The sequence below is a fragment of the Homalodisca vitripennis genome, chromosome 1, assembly GCF_021130785.1.
Source record: "Homalodisca vitripennis isolate AUS2020 chromosome 1, UT_GWSS_2.1, whole genome shotgun sequence".
Lineage (NCBI taxonomy): Eukaryota > Metazoa > Arthropoda > Insecta > Hemiptera > Cicadellidae > Homalodisca > Homalodisca vitripennis.
The window spans coordinates 236,653,285-236,670,813 of record NC_060207.1 but is presented as its reverse complement, the minus strand read 5'-3'; the positions used below and the strand labels follow the sequence as shown (position 1 = coordinate 236,670,813).

The 17,529-nt window shown below is 37.3% G+C and overlaps 1 protein-coding gene across 1 annotated transcript in view; it reads left to right on the top strand.

The window, feature by feature from the left end:
* The window catches only part of LOC124353158 (CDC42 small effector protein homolog), a 63,521-nt gene that overhangs the window by 35,602 nt on the left and 10,390 nt on the right, over nt 1-17,529 (top strand). The window contains exon 2 of the mRNA XM_046803024.1: nt 14,706-14,795. Within this exon, the coding sequence (XP_046658980.1) occupies nt 14,709-14,795 (87 nt within the window). The 5' untranslated portion in view covers nt 14,706-14,708. The remainder of the gene's footprint in view (nt 1-14,705; nt 14,796-17,529) is intronic.

Sequence of the window (17,529 nt, the reverse complement as noted above, 5' to 3'; positions counted from 1 at the left end):
ACTTAAATGGCGGGAATAAATGGAAAAGGATATAAGAAAATTCGATGCGCAAGAATAGAATTCTAAATGATAATTTTAAATTAAGGCAAACCACGAAAATTGTTGAAGTTAAGACTTTTATTATGTGATAAACACTGGGAACCAGATTGATATGTTGACCTATGGTTTTTGCGCTTTGCTCCGAGAGCACTCTTACCACCCTTAAGAGTAGGCCCTATGAATGCTTTAGTAACGAAGGTCTTTGCAACCACAAGTACGGCTTGGGTGGAGGGCAACTTAAAGATTGTAAATAGGATGTCTTAATTGAGCAATACCTTCAAATACAGATGTTTATGAGACTAAACCAACTACACCAGAGTAGAGAATTCCGAACGATTAAACCCAAAATGGGTAGCGTTTGGACCAACGTACAATTCTAACCTCATTTGGATCCTTCGTAGGATGGGGTAAACTTAGTGACTAATCTATCACGATAGGGTTATTGTTAAAAAAGTTTACTCCCACCGAAATATGGAGTTTGTAGAGGTCAGTTAAAGAGTGATAAATTCAGATAAAAGATAGTTTATAAGTTCTCACCTCTGGTGATGTTACGCTTACATAGCCCCAAAGAAGATTTGAAAATTTCAACTCGCCCCACCAGTCGTAACCCACCAGTGATGGTTAGAGGCGGCGGTCTTCGATACATCGCTCTCCGTAATCCACAGTCTAGATTTTAACGATTTGTCTGTGCCTGCTAAACCTTGTCCTTAGGGTTTTTGATGGGCAGACTCCAATTCTTGATACACGGTGTTCTATTTTCTGTTACGTAAACGATGGCACATATCAGCAAATTTCACGGGTGGATCGGGTGGCAATTTTGGGGCACTCAGTGATCTAATACAATATAATAATCTTAATTGATTGTGTAATATGTAAATTATACTGTGAGACGTTGTAGCTCATCTTTTACAGGGATTCAAGCTAAAAAATTAACAGTAGATAACTCTAAAATGTACATCAAACTAGAATCGTCCCTCTTAGTCCACACAAAAAGAGATGAACGAGTAAGGAAGAGGAGTGAGTGATAGGACCCGTGAGTAATGTGACCCGCTGATGGCCCAACCCGGGAACGGAATGCGCCCAACATCCCAACAGAGGGCAATTGTTCCAACAGCGCCGGTGATAACGAGTCACTGTGTCGGCGGCGTCTGTAACCTGTAACCTCGTTCTCTTACACGTGGATCCGCACTCTGTCGGCAATTATTGTGTACATTACGGAGCGTTTTTTCTAACACCACAGAGGTTACTTACTGTGGGAGTGAATGTGCATTTAGGCATTGCTGTGTAATCATGCCTGAGATGGCGGCAGGACGGTTTATTCTCACGAGGAAAGTAGTAGTGTTTGATATATGAGGTAATAGTGAGTCTTCTCTAGACCTAGACAGACTTTCATTGTGAGAAATGAGCTTTCGGACTGCACGGTATAATTTGTCTGGCCTCTGTAATTTGTTGAAGTGTAAGAAGCGCTGAGAAGTACGAAAACGAACATAGTAGGGTTTCGCATCAACGGATTTTGCATTTTGCGTAGTACGGTTTTACATGAGCAGATTTTGCGAAGTAAGGTTTCGCATCAACAGATTTTGCGGAGTAAATCGCATGAGCAGAGTTTATGAAGTAGAGTTTCACATGAGCAGATTTTGTGAAGTAGGTATCGCATAAGCAGATTTTGTGAAGTAGAGTTTCACATGAGCAGATTTTGTGAAGTAGGTATCGCATGAGCAGATTTTGTGAAGTAGAGTTTCGCATGAGCAGATTTTGCGAAGTAGGGTTTCGCATCAACAGATTTTGCGAAGTAGGGTTTCGCATCAACAGATTTTGCGAAGTAGGGTTTCGCATCAACGGATTTTGCGTTTTGCGTAGTACGGTTTTACATAAGCAGATTTTGCGAAGTAGGTATCGCATGAGCAGATTTTGCGAAGTAGGTATCGCATGAGCAGATTTTGTGAAGTAGGGTATCGCATGAGCAGATTTTGCGAAGTAGGGTTTCGCATAAACAGATTTTGCGAAGTAAGTATCGCATGAGCAGAGTTTGCGAAGTAGAGTTTCACATGAGCAGATTTTGCGAAGTAGGTATCGCATCAACGGATTTTGTGTTTTGCGTAGTACGGTTTTACATAAGCAGATTTTGTGAAGTAGGTTTCGCATGAGCAGATTTTGCGAAGTAGGGTTTCGCATGAGCAGATTTTGCGAAGTAGGTTTCGCATTAACAGATTTTGCGAAGTAGGGTTTCGCATCAACGGATTTTGCGTTTTGCGTAGTACGGTTTTACATGAGCAGATTTTGTGAAGTGGGTATCGCATGAGCAGATTTTGTGAAGTAGGTATCGCATGAGCAGATTTTGTGAAGTAGGTATCGCATGAGCAGATTTTGTGAAGTAGGTATCGCATGAGCAGATTTTGTGAAGTAGGTTTCGCATGAACAGATTTTGCGAAGTAAGGTTTCGCACATGAACAGATTTTGCGAAGTAGGTATCGCATGAGCAGATTTTGTGAAGTAGGGTTTCGCATGAGCAGATTTTGTGAAGTAGAGTTTCGCATGAGCAGATTTTGTGAAGTAGGTATCGCATGAGCAGATTTTGCGAAGTAAGTATCGCATGAGCAGAGTTTGTGAAGTAGAGTTTCGCATTAACAGATTTTGCGAAGTAAGTATCGCATGAGCAGAGTTTGTGAAGTAGAGTTTCGCATTAACAGATTTTGCGAAGTAGGTATCGCATGAGCAGAGTTTGCGAAGTAGGTATCGCATGAGCAGAGTTTGTGAAGTAGAGTTTCACATGAGCAGATTTTTCGAAGTAGGGTTTCGCATCAACAGATTTTGCGAAGTAGGGTTTCGCATCAACGGATTTTCACTATAAATGTGCAATATAGCTTCCAGCTCGCTTTCTGTTTCTTGTGTGAAACTATATCCTTTCCCGCGTCATCAGGCTTCTCCGATCTGTGTCGCATCGGTTACTGTCATCGTATTTCATTCTCTTACTTCTACAGAGTCATGGTGTTCCAGAATTTTGTTCTGGCGTGTTTTACCTATATTACGTGTCGCTAGTTTGTCTACGCTTGCTTACAAAGGCATTTTTGCCGACAATCGAATAAGCACAGAATACAGTACCTGTCAAAAACGTAGTCAGAAAAAAAATTTGGGGGGTCCAGACAACTGGTAATTTCCCGTTGTGGACAAAGAGTAAGGTCTCATTTTGTTCCCTAAAAAGTTCTTGGCCCGTTTCTTTGTTAAAAACGATATTTTAGCAGTACATGTCAGTAATATTGAATTATTTAAATAATAATAATCGTTTGATAAAAAGTAATTAAAATTGGGGGGAGGGGGTTCTGGACCCCTTCTCTGGCTACGTACTTGGTGCCTGTTTATGATAACCTTAAAGAGGGAATGTTGAGTTTAGCCGCAGTTCACCTTCTCCTTACGTGCAGCATCTAAAATTTGATGCTGTTGCAGACTTGACTCTTCAAATCTGGAGTCATGTTCGTCCAACTCCTGTTACGGTTGTTCACTGTTCACATAGATTGCACTAATTTTTACAGTCTGGATGTCTCTGATGTCGAAACAATGCGAGGATTTGTTTTGTGCCTCTTCTTTCTTTGTTGCCGATTGTTTTTGGATCCCTTCAGACGACGATGACTTCAGATTTCAGGACTCAAGTCTGCAACAGCATAAGGTTTGTACTTTAGGCCTAAGAGGAAGGTGAACTGGAGCTAAACCCAAAATTCGCATTGAATCAACGCTCCCCACCGCTATGGGAGTTATATGACGTAGAAGACTCGGTTGCTCAACCTCAAAGTCTTTTCTTAACCAGGATGACTATTTGAGGTCTCTCTTTATCTCGAGTAGATCCAACATTTAGATGTTCACTTACCAGTCTCGGTCTGGTGTAGTCGCCATTTATTCTACGGAAGGAAAGTTATTAGACAAAAGGTCGTATAATATTTGCACACCACGGGAAATGAAGTTAGTAGGCATCACGTAAAGCCGAAGAACTAACAGCCGCCAACCACTCGTATATCCTGGACTGGAAGTAGCACGCGTAGTAACGTTACGTCCTGCCCAGGAAGCGACACGCCACATCGCGCCAACTCTATACAGTTCCACGGCGAGGTTGCGGAAATTGTTTCCAGTTGGACTCGATGGTGGCAATCAGAGCCATCTAATCTACAGGCGCTTTTCTTCAGAATCCGGCGTGTCGATTAGGGGAATCAAGGTTGGCCGATTCCGGGAACTACTCTCCAGGCGTTATCTCCAGGGCACTTCCCCTCTTTGCAGTCCCACTTGACCTACATTGATTTGTTCTTGAAAATATACAGAGTGTAAATTAAGTCTTGATACGCCTGGATATATTCCAAACGGATTGAGATATCGATACAAAAAAATAATAATCTGTAGGGATAATGCCATTGTCTTCGTGATATCTTTTAGTAAGACTTTGAGGTGCCCAGCTTATCCCTTTACGTATTATCTAATGTTCCTGGTGTGCATAGTTTTGGTTCTTTGGTTCTTGCATGGTTTAGTTTTGGTATCTTTTTCTAGGTGGCATTACAATGTAAGCGGTTATGCTTTTATGTCCATGACCTTTGCTAAGATCGTCGTAGCGATGTCTTGTTCGTGTCATTGTGTTTCGATTGAATAGACTTTTAAAATGATATGTCACAAGAAAGGAGTTGAAATTTGAAAATTTCAAGTTACCCCTCGTAACCCCCAGTCGGGGTAAAAAAAAGGGGGGGCCCCTTTGAAAAGGGGTAAAACATTTTTATCATTCAAAAAATCTTAAAATGTATTTTAATAAGTATGGTGAAGATTGTACATCGATATATCAATTAATTTGGAATATATTCTGGCGTATCAAGACTTAATTTACACTCTGACATGTAGTGTCATTCAGAGTGTATCCGAAGATCATGTGGAACGTTGGTATTATTAAATTAAATGTCTTCAAAAACAAAATATGTTTATACATTTATAATGAAGTTAACTTTGTCTGTTTGAAATTATGTGGAATCAATCAATCAGAACAAAATGTTTTAGAATATTAGATTCTACAATTTTAACAGTTCCACTTACAAGAGGGTTTGAACTGCTTTTGCATTTAAATCTGTAGTGATCATGTCGACGCGACTAATGAAATGTTTCAGGATGAAGTGCACAAATTGTTGTTAACGACATGCCCCATAATGCCACATACGGCATTCTTCGTGATTTGTTGTGTATAGTACATTGTATATCATTCAAACAATGGAATTCAACTAATTTTAACAATTTAAGGATGTTTATATATATATATATATATATATATATATATATATATATATATATATATATATATATATATATATATATATATATAAAACAACAAGTAAATGAAGTATGGTGCAGTAAGTATGGTTGTAAGTAAGTGAATTAGCTTTCTTTTTAACACGCGATGCTTTAAAAAATGTATATTGCTTTAAGGGAAATATGTAGGATTTTAACATCACTGCTGTCAGTTCTTTGATATATATATATACCGGGTGTACCAAAAGTCCCACCCCCCTTCCCCCCTTCTAACTTTTGAATGGAATTAAACAAACCAATATTCTTTGGGGGGGTAGTTATATAATGAAAAATCGTAATTTTTGCGCTACATGAGAACTTAGCCCCTCAATCCAAAATGGGGGGTTGTGGGGGGTCAAGTCAAAAATTTTAAATGCAAACCCCCATCAAATGACACTTAAGGTCTTTATAAAAGAAGAACAATGCCACAGACTAGAGGTCTCTATCTCAATCCAGTACGAAACAACGGCTTGTCAAAGTTTTATTGAAAAGTTACGCTAAAAACACTATTTTTCTGAACTTGGTATCTGTTCAGACTTATTCTTAACACTAAACATTCTTTTCTGTACCACGACATAGTGTTTGTAGTTGGAAAAGCACGGCTGGCGTAGCGTGCAAGCGCCTGGTATTGACCAATGCTTGATCACGTTTCAGGGTCTCTACGTCAGCTTTGATCATTGTCCAGTGTGCAGGGGACAGGTGTGTGGTGTGAGCAAGGCCGGAAGTTGTCGGGCTCTGTTAGTCTGTCTGTTGTGTCCCCCGGCGCTATTCAAGATCGTGCGGATGGCATTGGCATCCAAATGACAAAAAACTGCTATTGTTAGGTTTCCAAGATCTGCCCGTTCACTGTGCGGAGGTTTCAAGGGCCGAGTTCCTTTACTCATGCACACAGGAGAAGCCGTGTGTATTACATATTTATATATTGAAATAAATATTTTGAATTATTTTATTAATTTTTTCTTCATATGTGTCCTAAAATTATTGGAGTATTTGTAAAAATAATACCAGCTGTCCCACGAAGAGTTTTAAAAGTTTATTTTATATTGCTTGTCCATTTATGCACTGCACATTTTCAAACTACATAATTCATTAAATAAATTTTTAAAATATTTTGTGAAGAGTTTTCCACTTACCCGTTGTTATTTTTGGATTACTAGGTGGTTCAACTCCTGGGTGGGCAACCTGAAATTGTCCAATTGCTTCTGTAATGTAGCCAAAAACAATAGCCCACGCATAACACTTCACTTTTTAAAAGCCATTTCTCGAACTTAAATATCGGTAAAACTGTATTGGAGGAGGTTAGGTTATGTTTTTATAGCACAAGCAATATTCTTCAACCAAACAGCTGTTTTCAACAATGAGCGCTATTAAACAAATGTTCTTTAAAACTGCAACGCAATAATCAAATCAGGTAATTCAAGAAATACATTTTTGTAAGAATAAAAAAGGTAACATTTTCAAAATGTCACCATTTTGTTTCTACAATTGTTAGAGAGCTGAAATTTTCACAGAATATTTTTAAAACCTACTTTATTAATTGTGTAGAGTGAATATGTTCGGTTCATAAATGGGCAAGTAATATCAAATTGAAACGTGTAAACCTCTTCGTGGGACACTCTGTATATAGCCCTATTTATGAAATAATGATAAATAAAATTCATGAACTTTAAATCTTTTTAATATCAGCAGTTGGACGTAAATTAAACTAACATTACGTATAGAAATGAGTACTCATATTGTCGCACGGCCTTTTGTATACTCGTATAATGTGGCAGGTCATATTGTGTGAGATCTCTTTTAAAGATGGTCACTTTTCAACCCAACTCTTTTGTTGCTCCCCCACCCTTCACTCTTCCGCAGACACCCAAGTTTAGGCTATTACTCAATAGTCCATAATATAATAACTAACCTTTGCTTTTTTATCAGTACCATCAACCTCGTACTGTATCGACTCTCCCCCTTATTCTGTTTGATAAGATCCTCGCACAGGCCAGTGGCCCATGAGGACGGGCAGAATAAGGCTTAAAAGGGGAATCGGTCTCTCCTTAAAAAAAAAAAAAAAATAGTCCGTTACGTTTTATTTAACGGGTAAAATTGACAGATTTTTTATAATGATGAGTTTGAAACTAAGCATTAGAAATGTTTTTAAAACCGATTGTGATTTAAAAAGGAATGAAATGGTTATGCAATTCCGTGTATAACGTATAACTTTGATGTGTGTATTAAATGCTAACAATCATCCACATTTGTTTGAACATTTTTTTTTAGAAGAAATATTCTTATATCTTGTATACGAGTGCTTTCTTCAAAAATTCGTATTGAGTAATTTTTTCCTTGTAACATTACTTTAGAGACATTGAATAATTAAGTTTTTTAACGTAGATGAAATGTATTTTTTAAATATTATTTAATGTGGGCTTCGTTTACGTTTTAATGATGTGAAGAAATACAGAAACGTTTGGTGCAATGGGTGGTGGGGGGGGGGGGGGGGGGGGGTGTTGACCGACTTGTCAAATGAAGCAAGTAATTACTTTGATTGTTCGCAGTCCGACTAGGAGAAACTTAACTTGTACAGTAATATAGTATTTTTAGTGACAGTTACGAAATACAGTAGTTAGTTACGTAATAACTTATTTAACGTCAACACTATATAAGTTACGTGCTTAATATTATCTTATAAGTTATGTAATAACTTATCGAAAACTGTACTAACACTATAATATATTCCAAACTAGCATCGGTTTTCACCCGGAAAATAAAAGACTGATATTCTTAACATTATGTAATAACAATTATCTAACTTCCTCTTAATTGTGTATTATAAAACAGAGTAAAAGCGAATGGAATGAATTATTTTAGTTCCAACTTGAATAGTAATTTGTTTAGTACAGTGAAATTGTTAATTTTCTAATAAATTTTATTTACGCTTGAATTTCGTTCTTATTTTTGGATCTTATTTTACAGTTGTAGTCCAAGTCCTAATCACTTTTTAACTACAAGTACGTCAAGGTTTTGATTTAATACTCCTAAAGTCTGTCGTGATTAAAACATACATTTATTCGTGGTCTAAGCCTAAGTCAGGGCCGAAGGAGTTTTAAGGTGGTGAAATCGGGTTTGGGTTTAGAAACTAATTTTATGTAACAAGTAAAAATTTAATCACTCCACGTGATTACATTTTGGCATTAAAATGGCCCATAAGGTATGAAATTTAAGAATTTTGTTTGTTTCAGGCCCAAATAAAAACGGCTGAAGATAAAATGTAAAGAGTTTACACCACGTACTTGAGTTATAGTTGGGGGAATGACGTGTATTTTATTTGTAAAAAAATTAATTTTGTTTAGAAACATATATGTGATTTTCTTAAAATATATTTAACGAAAATAATACATTTTCCTTGCGTTGGAAATGAATAGAAACAACGCACTAGATAAGTTATTTTTTACAAAGGGATTTTGACCGTTCGATACAAACTTTTTGAATGCCACTTCAAAACCAGAAAACAAAGCGAAAGTCAGAACGTGCTGTGATCATAATGTTTAACATATAATCAATCAGCGAAATCTACATGATAGTATATTGTATGTCTTGTGCCAATAACTGTTTTAATATATTCATCACAGTTGTAAGTGTGAGGTGAATCAATCTCATGTTGAAGTAAATATCATGTAATGTCAGTTTGAGCTCTCGAATCAACCTCATGTTGAATTAAATATCAAATTAAATGTCAGTTTGAGCTTCCGAATCAACCTCATGTTGAATTAAATATAAATTAAATGTCAGTTTGAGCTTCCGAATCAACCTCATGTTAAATTAAATATAAATTAAATGTCAGTTTGAGCTTCCGAATCAACCTCGTGTTGAAGTAAATCTCAATTAAATGTCAGTTTGAGCTTCCGAATCAACCTCATGTTAAATTAAATGTCAGTTTGAGCTTCCGAATCAACCTCATGTTAAATTAAATGTCAGTTTGAACTTCCGAATCAACCTCATGTTAAATTAAATGTCAGTTTGAGCTTCCGAATCAACCTCATGTTTAAATTAAATATAAATTAAATGTCAGTTTGAGCTTCCGAATCAACCTCGTGTTGAAGTAAATCTAAATTAAATGTCAGTTTGAGCTTCCGAATCAACCTCATGTTGAATTTAATATAAATTAAATGTCAGTTTGAGGTTCCGAATCAACCTCATGTCGAATTTAATATAAATTAAATGTCAGTTTGAGCTCGAATCAACCTCACGTTGAAGTAAATATCAATTAAGTGTCAGTAGAGCTTTTGACGTAGTTGTTTTTCTACAGTGTGTATGTTTTACGAATCATAAAACCTCGACTACATCATCTGAAGACTTAACAACAAGGTTGGAACCGGTCGGGATTGGGATGGATCACTATTGGACTAGCTACGATTTAGGTCGTCTTCCATTGATATTCATGTGTTCACAAGACACCTTGAAGTATGTGGGGAATTAATCAATTTAAAGAGGATTCGATTATCCGACTCTTATTCGGTAAGATTATCTTGTACTCTCGTTGATCGAATCACCTGGATTTTAATACTCCCAGCCACCATAGAATGTTAATTTCTAGTGAAATTAAGTCTACTATTAAATTAAAATTATGAGAGGCCTTGAAGAAGTCATAGTGGTCACCATTCGACTAGTCATTACCATCGAATCAAAAAGTATCGATTTCTCATTATATAGGGCCGTACTGGTGCACAATAGGTCTAACGAATTTTCTCTGGGGGAACAAGGATACTGCAACAAAATAAACTAAAAGTGTTATATTACTGACTCCACATTGCTGGGTTAGTATAATGAAAAGTGAACTATAACCTTTTTTAAATTATTTTATTGCCCTAACTACACAAATGTTGAAAAGAACATGGGCATTTTAGATATCGAAAGGAAAGGAGAAAAATAAAACAAGAAAGAAGAATTACATATCAATCTAAGTTTTAATAAAGATCTTCGTAACATTTTAAATAGCAATCTGAAAAATAAGACAAACCCATTTTTTGAAAAAAATATGAAATACAGAATAGGCTACTAATCAAAATTAGAACTGTGTCCACATGTGCGTATTTGTTTATAATTTATTTAGAGATTAATATACGAGTATACTGATGATGGTTGAATACCGAAACACGTGTATGGAAATAAAATAATTACAAAAAGGGTTTTAGTTGATTTTTCATTATACCAACTAAAAGTGATATTCTCTCAAGAATGGCCACTTATCTCGAATGAAAGGTCAACCCTACAGCCATAATTACATTGTAGACTTAAGTGCATTAACTTCTGTGGGCTGCAGGCGCAGGGGCAGATCCGGTTCGAGTGACCCAGATCCGGGCGGGATTGTACGGTGGCGGCGCGGTGCGGCAGGGCGGGAAACACGCTCCGTTGCCATGCCTTACAGACCACGACTGCGGTCAATTAGCTCTACTAATGGCCCATTGGCTGGTTATTGCTACCCAGGCTTACCGTGTGTTGTGCTGTAGGACTGGAGGCTTTCTGCTGGTGTCTGGTCCGCAACCTATGCTATCAAATTGTGTATCGGGAAATTATCTTTTACTGATAACATATCTGATATACCACTGAGGCAACTGATAAGAAACCTGATATGGGGCAATTGATAAGAAACCACTGGGACAATTGATAAGAAACCTGATATACCACTGGGGCAATTGATAAGAAACCTGATACACCACTGGGGCAATTGATAAGAAACCTGATACACCACTGGGACAATTGATAAGAAACCTGATACACCACTGGGGCAATTGATAAGAAACCTGATACACCACTGGGACAATTGATAAGAAACCTGATACACCACTGGGGCAATTGATAAGAAACCTGATATAACACTGGGGCAATTGATAAGAAACCTGATATACCACTGGGGCAATTGATAAGAAACCTGATATACCACTGGGGCAATTGATAAGAAACCTGATATACCACTGGGGCAATTGATAAGAAACCTGATACACCTCTGGGGCAATTGATAAGAAACCTGATATACCACTGGGACAATTGATAAGAAACCTGATATACCACTGGGGCAATTGATAAGAAACCTGATATACCACTGGGGAATTGATAAGAAACCTGATATACCACTGGGTCAATTGATAAGAAACCTGATATACCACTGGGGCAATTGATAAGAAACCTGATACACCACTGGGGCAATTGATAAGAAACCTGATACACCACTGGGACAATTGATAAGAAACCTGATATACCACTGGGGCAATTGATAAGAAACCTGATATAACACTGGGGCAATTGATAAGAAACCTGATACACCACTGGGGCAATTGATCAGAAGCCGAGTTCACTGCAGGTTGGGAAAGGCTCGTTCGAGTTAGTGTTCCAGAGTATAAAGGGATATAAGGGCACTTAGGGAATGATGCGTTGAGGAACCTTGGAAGACACATCGAACATTTTCGCTATTCTTTGTTAGATTGTATCCCGCACGAAATATTGTCTGTCACTCAACCGTCTGTGAGTATTTAAAAACCATTCCTAGCGTCTGGTTTTACCAGGTTTTTACAGACAAGTGGAAAGTCTGTAGAGATTGCAAAATGAAAAAAAGACTACGTGAACGGAAGTCAAGAGATGGAGAAAGCCATAGCGAGACATTGAGGACCTCATGGATAACACGCAGAAGAATGATTAGACCTTTAGATAAGGACGTAAACGTCTTTAGTAACATTGTATTTATTGCGCCTTAACTTAAATTATTATGAAATAACTTTCTAAATAAAAAACTTTATAAGATATACTGTGAGTGTTATAAGCGTACTCACTTTTCTACGAAAAAAGAGAAAATAAAACATAAAATAAAGTAAAAATTAAAAATAACAATTTTAGTTTGTTTTAAAGGCGTCTCAAATAGATGGCGTCTCAATTAAAGGGAACTAAACGGAACTATTTTCTTAAAATAAAAATGCTCTTGCATCTATCTATCTCTTGATTTGGATATCTTTAATTGGAATTTGTTGTGGCAATTCAAGTTTAACATAAACATTTACACTATGGATCCACAAACACAAAAAGCCGCAATTTATAGCCGCAGGAAGGCTGTTAATAATAATAATAATAATGTTGTCTTTATTTTCATCAAGCGTTTCTCAGTTACATACAGAACAACTGCTTTTCAGAACAACTATCGTCACATACAACATATACATGAAAATGAAATACAAATAAATAAAGAAAATCTATACATTAAGCAAATTCTGCCTCATCTTATTCTTAAATGTAGCTATCGAACATTGTTTCACGTTTGGTGGGAGGTCGTTGTACAATTTCGGGCCGAAGTAAGAGAAGCTCCTCCTTCCCAACTCCAGCCTAACTTTGGGAAAGTGAAGAAGATTCCCATGGCGGGTTCTGCGCTGAGAGACCTCATCCCGAAATGAGAGCTTCTCACTAAGGTATTGAGGCTCCTGATTAACAAGAGCTTTGTGGACCATACAGCACGTCATGACCCTGCAGACGGTCTCTACCGACATTTAAGTTCTAATAGTTGGAGGAATGGCGTAACAGGAAAGTCCCCTTTTGTTTGAATCCAAACATGAAATACTGAAGAAATATCTTCCAACATGATTTTCGTCTGGTTTAGAAAGGCATCTAGTATTTTAGTCTACAAACGGGTTGGATTTGTAATAACCAGACGAGGCGAGATAGCGAGATGTTACGTCGCCTAACTGGGAACATTGTGGAACATCTGTTGGCAAAGCCGACCTCAGTCAGATGCGTCTGGTGACCAACATAGAACATCACGATCATAGCAGAGCCAGTAACAGTGGCAGTGCATTCTAGGGCAATGAAGTCACCCTGTTATTTCTGCTGTGCTGTTGCATCTGTAACCCAGACCCTCCCAGCTGTGACAGCTCTTTTGTGTACATTTCGGTCCGTCTGCTCTGTCGTACAGACACGTCACTTAAGTTATCCTTACATCCATAGCCTCCTCACCTTACTTGCATAGTTTATATACATCATATCCTTAGAAATGGTTGGTATACCTGCTCTCCCTGGGCCTTCCAATGTGTCTTTCACATTCCTTTTTTGTGTTTTCTTAGGACAAGAAGCTTATAAATTGCACTTAGTCCTGTAAGAACCTTAGCGCTGCTTCCGGAGTGACAGGATATTCAGGATGGGTAAGGTTAGAGGGTAGGGGCCGCCTCCTATCGACATCCATGAGGAAGAATTAGGGCATTAATCTCAAAGTCATGTCCCTCTAAAAGAAGGGGAAGCCAGCTCTGAACCAACCTCTCCAGTCAAAGCAGGCAGGGGGTGGCACACCCTTGTTGAGGCTAGCAAGAACCTCTGATACTTAGCGAACGAACCCCACCAACTCCAACAGTCGTAGAATAGACCTATCGAATTCACATCCCTTTCGTGGCTTATATAACTTGTATCCCTGGCATGTCCTGGCATCTCATCCTTACTTTCCTCAAACGGTTCATACACCTTGTATCTCTAGGCCTGTTAAAACATTAAAACATGTTACGAAGCTACACAGCAAATGTTTATAGTTGTATCCTTCTCAAATGTTCGTGCTTGAGAAGTTGTCGTGTTTCTGTCTGCCTTATGGAAGATTCTAAGATGGCTACGTTCTGCATGGCAGCAGTGGTGTAGCCAGCTCTAGCCTCCTATACGTTTGGTTTCAAATAACCTTATGAGATGTAGATAGGAGTTGTGAGATCTGAGAACTTTGCAGGTAATATCTCGCTAGCAAAAAATGCAAAAAGTTGAAAATCGCAACATTTTGATGGTTGGATTCGAAGAACAGCGTCAAATTTAATGCGCATGTATCTGTGAGATTCAAACATTGCAACAAACTCCCAAATAGTGTTTTGTTAACGTCACTTTCCACATTGGTTTCAAACACGATGGGTCTATGGTGCAAAGCATACCAACATCTTTATGTATGTAACGTGTTTTTTTGTAAATTACAGAAAGCGTTCCGGATGTTTTCTTAGTTGGATGGATCCAGTTTTTTATATCGAAAAGGTTGCCATTCATTTGGACATTGAACTGGTAATGTTGAGATAACAGCTCTTCAACGATTAGTTACGAGCATATCTCAAGACACACCCATGGAAACATCCATTATTCCTGACTCATCTCTGTGACTCGTCTTCACTAAATCTTTGACTGTTGGTCTTAAGTACCGTATTGATGGCACAACATGGCAGTTGGCTTTGCAAAGTGCTGTCAGTGCTCATATTATTTTCTCCCTTATAACATAGAATACAGAAAACACAATGATAGGTTATTTTTTATGTTTGAAGTGGAACTGGTAAGTGTTCACCTGGTATATGATCCCAACTTTTGTGTTCCAGGTCATGTCAGGGTACCAGTCCAGTAACATGGCGGGAGGAGAGTTGTGGCTACAGTGGTTCTCCTGCTGTATAAACCAGCCAGCGCAACAGGTACATCACCAGTGTATTATGTGTGATTGTGTGTCAGTGTAAACCGTTCGATCTTGATACAAGATACAACCAGAAGGTTAACCTACTTCACCTTCATCAGTCAATTGTTGTTGGTTACTCGGTGTGACAATAGACAATACTCCAACTGTGTGTTTACAAAAGGTTGTCACAAATTTCTGTGGCTGGTAGTACTCATAATTCCAAACGAAAAATGTCCTGTAAACATAAGGCGAGAAATGTGTCGTTTAGCCGCTAGCCACAGTTTTGTATATTAAAAAAAAATCAATATTTGTAGAACTAGTAAAGCTACAGATTCCAAACTTTGAAAATAAGCGGAAATTTTTAAAAATGCCACCTGTTGGAATTGTTTAAAGTCAAATAACAAAAATTAGAGTATAGTTATAAAAAATGTACAAGATACCAATTTTTTAGTAATTTTTATGACAATTCCAACGGTACTTTTATCAACGAAATCCGTTAACGTATAAGCGAGTACGATCGCTTTAAAGGTGGGATCAACAAATAATGCCTCGCAACTACGTTTGTTGCTCAACATGTCGTGTGTTGTAACACGATGATACAATTAGCAGTAAAGTGCAGATAAACTTTTATAGTTTCTTTGTTCGAGTTGGGAACATCTCTTAGATACAAAATGACACAGTAACAGGGAAAATTGGTAACATTACTTTACGTTTATTCGTTGAATTTCGTGATTATTGTCATCACAAAGTATTAGTGGATACAAACGCGATTAATCTTGAAGAAATAATGTAATTTTTCTAATTTTTTAGTAGAGATTTGTGTAGGTTGGTTATTTTAATTTTTTATTTTATTCAACTTTACGTTACATAGGTTTTAAAGTGTTTTGCGTTTATATTGCCCAAGGAGAATGTGTATGCACTGAACACATACATGTGAAATTAAACACTTGTACCAGTCTACACATAAAACATTTTTTACCTTTATTTTAGATGTTACTGATTTAAAATCTGGTCGTAATTATTATCATATTAAACATTGCATGATTTTCAGGATATTTATTTGTTATTATTATGTTTAAAGCTTGACTCACAAATCCCCAAATTTATTACAGCAGCGATAAGTTGGCATTTAAAATTGTTGCATTTATAGTATGAGGGACTTTTCAAAGCGATCATGGCAATGTTATTGTTAGCATAGTTAAATCACAGAAAGAATAGTTTTTTATTTATTTATTTTATTTTATTTATTTATTTTTAACACGTAATTTTACAGAATTATGGCCCCACCAAGTCAACATGACTTGTCGGTGAGGTCGATAATGAAACTTAATAAAGCAAGATACAAAATTATATTACAGTGTTATGAATTGTTGGCTTTGGTTAGTTTATTTTAGACTTATATAAAAAAATATGTTGCTCTTTGTGTGGCTGTGGTGCTTCTATAAATCCAGATTTTTAAATATTGGCATTTTATATAACATTATGGGGATAATACATACATTATCCAGAGTATAAATAGATAGTAAATTATATAACTGGATAACAATGAATAAAATATCGCCCATCAACCAAACAGCATTCTATAAATAGTTAAATATAAACAATACATCTCTGGACATTTATCAACAATATTAAGAAATAACAATGAACTATTAAACAACAACAATAATAAATATGTAACATTATATGCATCCTAGTTTTTAACAAAATCTGGTTGACCGCTGAAACTAAGGTTTACTCAATAAGGTTTACCCAATCATTCACTTTATTTGTCTGTGCATGTGTACGTATACATAGTGTACGAGTATATGTTTGGGTGTGTGTGTGTGTAGTTAGTTTAGATGTAAGCTAAAATAGTCAGCTCATTGTGTGTTGTGGTAAGCCATATTTGCAGTGCCTCTCTAAAAACCCTGAAGTTTCTCAAGTCTTCATTTTCAAATTAAATTACAAAATATATTTTATTACTTACGTTATTGTTATTGGTCACATTTGGTTAGACGCATTCTCCCATGTTCACTATTTGCAAATGTGTGTAAAGTAAATAAACATAAGTAAATAAATATAAATATATGATAGTCATTTTTCCGCATAGCTTTTGAAGTTTATTAACGTGTATATATACTAAATCGATCTCACTGAATTGTTTGAAGTACCGTACCTTATTTTTTCAGCTTTAAGCGAGAGAATTTCTGTCAATCGTTGTAGCCGTGCGTAATCGAAAATGGTACTTAGGAGCTTTGTATTCAGTGTAAACTTCCCGCATAGGCCTGCGCCTTTCTTGTTCAGCGATAGGGCCGGTCCTGAGGCTCCGAACACCTCTTGAATGCAGTTTTATGCGGGGCAACAAAAAAAAATCAAGTAAGACGTGAAATAAAAGTGAAACCGGCTGACCTTGAGTGGGGTCTGACCTAGACTGTAAAGATGTTGAAGTAATAATTGTGAAGGGGTGGCCTGGTTATCCAGCTTTGTCTTGGGCCTCTCACCCATCAACATACTTCCTGTCCCACTTCTCATCTTATTGTCCGGTCCTATCTTCTTCTCCCACACAGCAATCACCGCCGCCAGAGTCACTCTGTGTGAACATGAAACTTTCCTCTGGCTCCGGTAGCCAGTTGGGCCGCCATCCTTCCGACGTGAGGGTTGTGGTGGTGAATATTGGGTATGTAAGTAATGCAATCCCGTGCCCAGGGGCGTAACCAGCGGGGGGATTCAAGGGTCCAAACCCCCACCCCAAAATTTTCAATTACTTTTTT